The sequence below is a fragment of the Oncorhynchus kisutch genome, unplaced genomic scaffold (assembly GCF_002021735.2).
Source record: "Oncorhynchus kisutch isolate 150728-3 unplaced genomic scaffold, Okis_V2 Okis02a-Okis13b_hom, whole genome shotgun sequence".
Lineage (NCBI taxonomy): Eukaryota > Metazoa > Chordata > Actinopteri > Salmoniformes > Salmonidae > Oncorhynchus > Oncorhynchus kisutch.
In genome coordinates this window covers 7,669,293-7,676,792 of record NW_022261979.1, presented here as the reverse complement: position 1 = coordinate 7,676,792, position 7,500 = coordinate 7,669,293, and the positions used below count along the sequence as shown (strand labels likewise).

At 46.5% G+C, this 7,500-nt stretch overlaps 1 protein-coding gene across 2 annotated transcripts in view; it reads right to left on the bottom strand.

The window, feature by feature from the left end:
- Window positions 1-7,500, bottom strand: part of LOC109885452 (F-actin-uncapping protein LRRC16A) — a 219,611-nt gene that overhangs the window by 107,160 nt on the left and 104,951 nt on the right. For both annotated transcript variants that reach the window (XM_031811859.1, XM_031811858.1), the window contains 2 exons: window positions 7,005-7,091; window positions 1,115-1,218 (listed from right to left, as the gene is read on the bottom strand). In XM_031811859.1, the coding sequence (XP_031667719.1) occupies window positions 1,115-1,218; window positions 7,005-7,091 (191 nt within the window). The remainder of the gene's footprint in view (window positions 1-1,114; window positions 1,219-7,004; window positions 7,092-7,500) is intronic.

Here is a 7,500-nt window from a genome sequence, read left to right as displayed (position 1 = left end):
ATGGTCTGATGCTGTCTATAGGTAACAGGTAATACTGTCTAGATAAATGATGGTCTGATGCTGTCTATAGGTAACAGGATAAATGATGGTCTGATGCTGTCTATAGGTAACAGGTAATACTGTCTGGATAAATGATGGTCTGATGCTGTCTATAGGTAACAGGTAATACTGTCTGGATAAATGATGGTCTGATGCTGTCTATAGGTAACAGGAGATACTGTCTGGATAAATGATGGCCTGATGCTGTCTATAGGTAACAGGATAAATGATGGCCTGATGCTGTCTATAGGTAACAGGTGATACTGTCTGGATAAATGATGGCCTGATGCTGTCTATAGGTAACAGGTTAAATGATGGCCTGATGCTGTCTATAGGTAACAGGATAAATGATGGTCTGATGCTGTCTAAAGGTAACAGGTAATACTGCTTCCTGCCAATGTATAGTGATTTCTCTGAAGGCCATTGTATCTCTTGTCAGGGGTTGTCATGGGTGACCCTTCAAGATTGTGATCAACAGCTATACTGAGAGCACTGAGGTCATCAGATGTGTGTGTCTGTGTGTATGGGCACGCGTTCCCATGGGAACCCCTGAACAAAGCTACATCAGGCCTGACGGTCTCAGAAAGTGAAGGCTTCCAATCCATCACCCTTTAAGCCAATCAGAAGGACTTGTCCTCTGACATCAACCTTCCCATCAGTCTCTAGTAGCTCACAGTGTGTCAAGATCTACAAGGTGATCCTACAGAGTCAGATGACTGATTTAAACCCAGCTGACTACAGCCTCGCCACAGAGACACAGGCATCAACACTGAGCTGGGTAGAGAGACTAGCGAACACAATCGATGTGCTATGATTGATGCTAGATGTCAGTGTGATTTGGACTGTGGTTGTGTTGTGCGTCTCCCTGGCTCAGAGGAGGGGGAGACGTCGCAATAGGACTCGGTGTGTGAAGACTAGACGAGCTGGTTCGGCTGGATCTCTCCCGTCTTCAGTTAAGTCTTGTTTCAATATCTGTGCAAATGAACAAAACGTCCCTTTCTCCTCTCAACTCTACCCATTATGACTCTGTTATTAAGGAAGTGACCAAGAGAGATGTGACCATGTCGCCACCTACCGGGATGTCGTCTGCCCGCAGTATGTTCCCTGAGAGGTCCAGGTGACTGAGGGTGCTGGGGATGGACTGGTTGGCACTCAGTGACTGGGCAAGGCTGTTCACCCCTGGGACAACACACAGAGGGTTAGAGGATGGTTAGAGACAGAGAGGTAATGTACAGGTAACAGGTAACCTGTTATTATTACAGGCCTGTTCACCCCTGGGTACAGAGAACAGGTACAGAGAGGTAATGTACACTAATACAGGCCTGGGTACAGAGAACAGGTTAGAGGATGGTTAGAGACAGTTAGATAATGTACAGTAATACAGGCCTGTTCACCCCTGGGTACAGAGAAGGCCATTGGGTACCAGGTAACACAACCAGGTATCACCACCAGGTATCACCACCAGGTATCACCACCAGGTATCACCACCAGGTAACACAACCAGGTATCACCACCAGGTATCACCACCAGGTATCACCACCAGGTAACACCACCAGGTATGACCACCAGGTATCACCACCAGGTAACACCACCAGGTATCACCACCAGGTAACACAACCAGGTATCATCACCACCAGGTATCACCACCACCAGGTATCACCACCAGGTAACACTACCAGGTAACACCACCAGGTATCACCACCAGGTAACACTACCAGGTTACACTACCAGGTAACACCACCAGGTAACACCACCAGGTAACACAACCAGGTATCACAACCAGGTAACACAACCAGGTAACACAACAGGTATCAGCACCAAGTAACACCACCAGGTAACACCACCAGGTATCACCACCAGGTATCACCACCAGGTATCACCACCAGGTATCACCACCAGGTAACACTACCAGGTAACACCACCAGGTAACACCACCAGGTATCACCACCAGGTAACACCACCAGGTATCACCAACAGGTAACACTACCAGGTAACACCACCAGGTAACACCACCAGGTAAAACTACCAGGTAACACCACCAGGTAACACAGTGAAGACAACAGGAAGGTCAGCACATGGCCTGATTCTCAACCAGTCATATCTCACAGTGAAGGCAACAGGAAGGTCAGCACATGGCCTGATTCTCAACCAGTCATATCTCACAGTGAAGACAACAGGAAGGTCAGCACATGGCCTGATTCTCAACCAGTCATATCTCACAGTGAAGACAACAGGAAGGTCAGCACATGGCCTGATTCTCAACCAGCCATATCTCACAGTGAAGACAACAGGAAGGTCAGCACATGGCCTGATTCTCAACCAGTCATATCTCACAGTGAAGACAACAGGAAGGTCAGCACATGGCCTGATTCTCAACCAGTCATATCTCACAGTGAAGACAACAGGAAGGTCAGCACATGGCCTGATTCTCAACCAGCCATATCTCACAGTGAAGACAACAGGAAGGTCAGCACATGGCCTGATTCTCAACCAGTCATATCTCACAGTGAAGAGCCACATATACTGTAGGACATGAGCATTGCCAGGGTTATTAGTGGCACAATGTCACATCAAACACAGATCTACCTGGCTATAGAGGGTTAGACAGCCTGTCAACAATCTACCTGGCTATAGAGGGTCAGACAGCCTGTCAACAATCTACCTGGCTATAGTGGGTTAGACAGACAGTGAGGGATCTCTCTGGCTATAGAGGGTTAGACAGACAGTGAGGGATATCTCTGGCTATAGGGGGTTAGACAGACAGTGAGGGATCTCTCTGACTATAGGGGGTTAGACAGACAGTGAGGGATCTCTCTGGCTATATGGGGTTAGACAGACAGTGAGGGATCTCTCTGGGTATAGGGGGTTAGACAGACAGTGAGGGATCTCTCTGGCTATACGGGGTTAGACAGACAGTGAGGGATCTCTCTGGCTATACGGGGTTAGACAGACAGTGAGGGATCTCTCTGGCTATAGAGGGTTAGACAGACAGTGAGGGATATCTCTGGCTATAGGGGGTTAGACAGACAGTGAGGGATCTCTCTGGCTATAGGGGGTTAGACAGACAGTGAGGGATCTCTCTGGCCCAGAATCAAACTCCAATACGTCAGTGTGAACTCTGAGGAACTGGCCTCTCTCCTGGGAGAACCAATCAATAGACAGATAAATGCCAGGCCTTAGGGGGCATTCTGAAGCATGCCGAAAGTTGATCTATGGATTTCAATTCATTACAGGCCATTACAGAGAAAGAAAGAGAGAGAGGAGAGGAGAGGAGAGGAGAGGAGAGGAGAGGAGAGGAGAGGAGAGGAGAGGAGAGGAGAGGAGAGGAGAGGAGAGGAGAGGAGAGGAGAGGAGAGGAGAGGAGAGGAGAGGAGAGGAGAGGAGAGGAGAGGAGAGGAGAGGAGAGGAGAGGAGAGGAGAGGAGAGGAGAGGAGAGGAGAGGAGAGGAGAGGAGAGGAGAGGAGAGGATTTACTATAGAAACAACATGAGCATCATCATCTTCCTCAGTGATGAAGTCGGGGCCGGGGAGGGAGGCAGGTTATGAGGTTATGGTTATTTAAGGTGGTTTACATTTTGTCTGGTTGAGAGTGAGACTGAAAGTGGGGGCTTGACGGACTTCCATCACCAATGTCTCAGTGCTGTTCCTTTAGACTCCCTCCCTCTGCAGTAACAGTGTTGTTCCATTAGGCTCCCTCCCTCTGCAGTAACAGTGCTGTTCCATTAGGCTCCCTCCCTCTGCAGTAACAGTGCTGTTCCATTAGGCTCCCTCCCTCTGCAGTAACAGTGCTGTTCCTTTAGGCTCGCTCCCTCTGCAGTAACAGTGTTGTTCCATTAGGCTCCCTCCCTCTGCAGTAACAGTGCTGTTCCATTAGGCTCCCTCCCTCTGCAGTAACAGTGCTGTTCCATTAGGCTCCCTCCCTCTGCAGTAACTGTGCTGTTCCATTAGGCTCCCTCCCTCTGCAGTAACAGTGCTGTTCCATTAGGCTCCCTCCCTCTGCAGTAACAGTGCTGTTCCATTAGGCTCCCTCCCTCTGCAGTAACAGTGCTGTTCCATTAGGCTCCCTCCCTCTGCAGTAACAGTGCTGTTCCATTAGGCTCCCTCCCTCTGCAGTAACAGTGCTGTTCCATTAGGCTCCCTCCCTCTGCAGTAACAGTGCTGTTCCATTAGGCTCCCTCCCTCTGCAGTAACAGTGCTGTTCCATTGGGCTCCCTCCCTCTGCAGTAACAGTGCTGTTCCATTAGGCTCCCTCCCTCTGCAGTAACAGTGCTGTTCCATTAGGCTCCCTCCCTCTGCAGTAACAGTGCTGTTCCATTGGGCTCCCTCCCTCTGCAGTAACAGTGCTGTTCCTTTAGACTCCCTCCCTCTGCAGTAACAGTGTCATTAATTAGGGCTATATTACTAACAACATGCTGGTTGATGTGAACAGTTTAATCAGAGGTGTGAACAGAGGAACACTGAGTAATTGCTGATGATGCTCAACTAAGCAATAAGGCACGAGGGGGTGTGGCCTATATACCACGGCTAAGGGCTGTTCTTAAAGCACGACACAACACGGAGTGCCTGGATACAGTCCTTATCCGTGGTATATTGACCATACACCACAAACCCCTGAGGTGCCGTAGTGCTGTTATAAACTGGTTACCAAGCAGTAAAAATACATGTTCTCTCTATACCCGTGGTATACGGTCTATTATAAACTGGGTGGTTCCAGCCCTGAATGCTGATTGGCTGACAGCCGTAGTATATCAGACCGTATACCACAGGTACGACAGAACAGTTTATTTTTACTGCTCTAATTATGTTGGTAGCCAGTTTCTAACAGCAATAAGGCACCTCAGGGGTTTATGATATATGGCCAATATACCACGACTAAGGGCTGTGCCTATGAAAAGCCCTTAGCTGTAGTATACTGGCCATATATTGCTTAAATATACCATGGCTTTCAGCCAATCAGCATGGCCTGATTGCTTAAATATACCATGGCTTTCAGCCAATCAACATTGCCTTATTGCTTAAATATACCATGGCTTTCAGCCAATCAGCATGGCCTTATTGCTTAAATATACTATGGCTTTCAGCCAATCAGCATACAGGGCTCGAACCACCCAGTTTATAATGTGCTTTAACCTTTGGTGAATACTTTGAACCTAACAACAATACAGACAACAATGTAAACAACAATATAAACAACAATATAGACAACAATATAAACAATATAGTCAACAATGTAAACAACAATATAAACAACAATATAAACAACAATATAAACAATATAGTCAACAATATCAACAACAATATCAACAACAATATAAGTCATGCAAACCTGATTGTTCTCCTATATCTCTCATACATCAAGAAGGTAAATGATTCCACAGCAAGCAGCCCTGTGGATGTTAAACATCAGAGAACTGTCTGTGGATGTTAAACATCAGAGAGCAGCCCTGTGGATGTTAAACATCAGAGAACTGTCTGTGGATGTTAAACATCAGAGAGCAGCCCTGTGGATGTTAAACATCAGAGAACTGTCTGTGGATGTTAAACATCAGAGAACTGTCTGTGGATGTTAAACATCAGAGAGCAGCCCTGTGGATGTTAAACATCAGAGAACGGTCTGTGGATGTTAAACATCAGAGAACGGTCTGTGGATGTTAAACATCAGAGAACTGTCTGTGGATGTTAAACATCAGAGAACTGTCTGTGGATGTTAAACATTAGAGAGCTGCCCTGTGGATGTTAAACATCAGAGAGCAGCCCTGTAGATGTTAAACATCAGAGAACTGTCTGTGGATGTTAAACATCAGAGAACTGTCTGTGGATGTTAAACATCAGAGAACTGTCTGTGGATGTTAAACATCAGAGAGCAGCCCTGTGGATGTTAAACATCAGAGAGCAGCCCTGTGGATGTTAAACATCAGAGAGCAGCCCTGTGGATGTTAAACATCAGAGAGCAGCCCTGTGGATGTTAAACATCAGAGAGCAGCCCTGTGGATGTTAAACATCAGAGAACTGTCTGTGGATGTTAAACATCAGAGAACTGTCTGTGGATGTTAAACATCAGAGAACTGTCTGTGGATGTGAAACATCAGAGAACTGTCTGTGGATGTTAAACATCAGAGAACTGTCTGTGGATGTTAAACATCAGAGAGCAGCCCTGTGGATTTTAAACATCAGAGAACTGTCTGTGGATGTTAAACATCAGAGAACTGTCTGTGGATGTTAAACATCAGAGAACTGTCTGTGGATGTTAAACATCAGAGAGCAGCCCTGTGGATTTTAAACATCAGAGAACTGTCTGTGGATGTTAAACATCAGAGAGCAGCCCTGTGGATGTTAAACATCAGAGAGCAGCCCTGTGGATGTTAACATCAGAGAGCAGCCCTGTGGATGTTAAACATCAGAGAGCAGCCCTGTGGATGTTAAACATCAGAGAGCAGCCCTGTGGATGTTAAACATCAGAGAGCAGCCCTGTGGATGTTAAACATCAGAGAACTGTCTGTGGATGTTAAACATCAGAGAGCTGTCTGTGGATGTTAAACATCAGAGAACTGTCTGTGGATGTTAAACATCAGAGAACTGTCTGTGGATGTTAAACATCAGAGAACTGTCTGTGGATGTTAAACATCAGAGAGCAGCCCTGTGGATGTTAAATATCAGAGAACTGTCTGTGGATGTTAAACATCAGAGAACTGTCTGTGGATGTTAAACATCAGAGAGCAGCCCTGTGGATGTTAAACATCAGAGAACTGTCTGTGGATGTTAAACATCAGAGAGCAGCCCTGTGGATGTTAAATATCAGAGAACTGTCTGTGGATGTTAAACATCAGAGAACTGTCTGTGGATGTTAAACATCAGAGAACTGTCTGTGGATGTTAAACATCAGAGAACTGTCTGTGGTTCATTGTAAGGAAGTTGAATACAAGTTTTCCATGCAAGTGTCAGAATGCGAGAAACTCCAGTCATTACCTTTGGGTGACAATGAGGTTTTGGAAAAGTTTAAATGCTTGAGTCCCTTAGGGAGTTTGGCGAACTGTGCTCCCAGGGAGGTGATTCCTGGAGAAAACAGCAGAATGGAAAGCAACACTTAGTCATTTGGCGATACAAGTACCACGATATCAGACAGACTGGGGATTTCAATTCCCTGCCTTCATTTTCCCTGACCTGCCGAGGGGAGCCTCACGGGAAGGGAAACGACATCTCTGTTCACACAGGCACTCAGTGTTCATTCTAATGCAGGCCACTTAGCGTTTGGGTAAAGACAGATTGTACAACTCAACTGTCTCTTGACGACACACGTTACACGAGGACAAATTTTGCTGGTAAATCTGAGAGACGCAGGATATTTTGGCGTCTCTTTAATTGATGTGACTTGAAAAGAGACCACCCGTCTAGAGGTGATGTAATGATTAACCTGCTCTCATAGTTCAGAGGGAAAAGACACCACCCGTCTAGAGGTGATGAA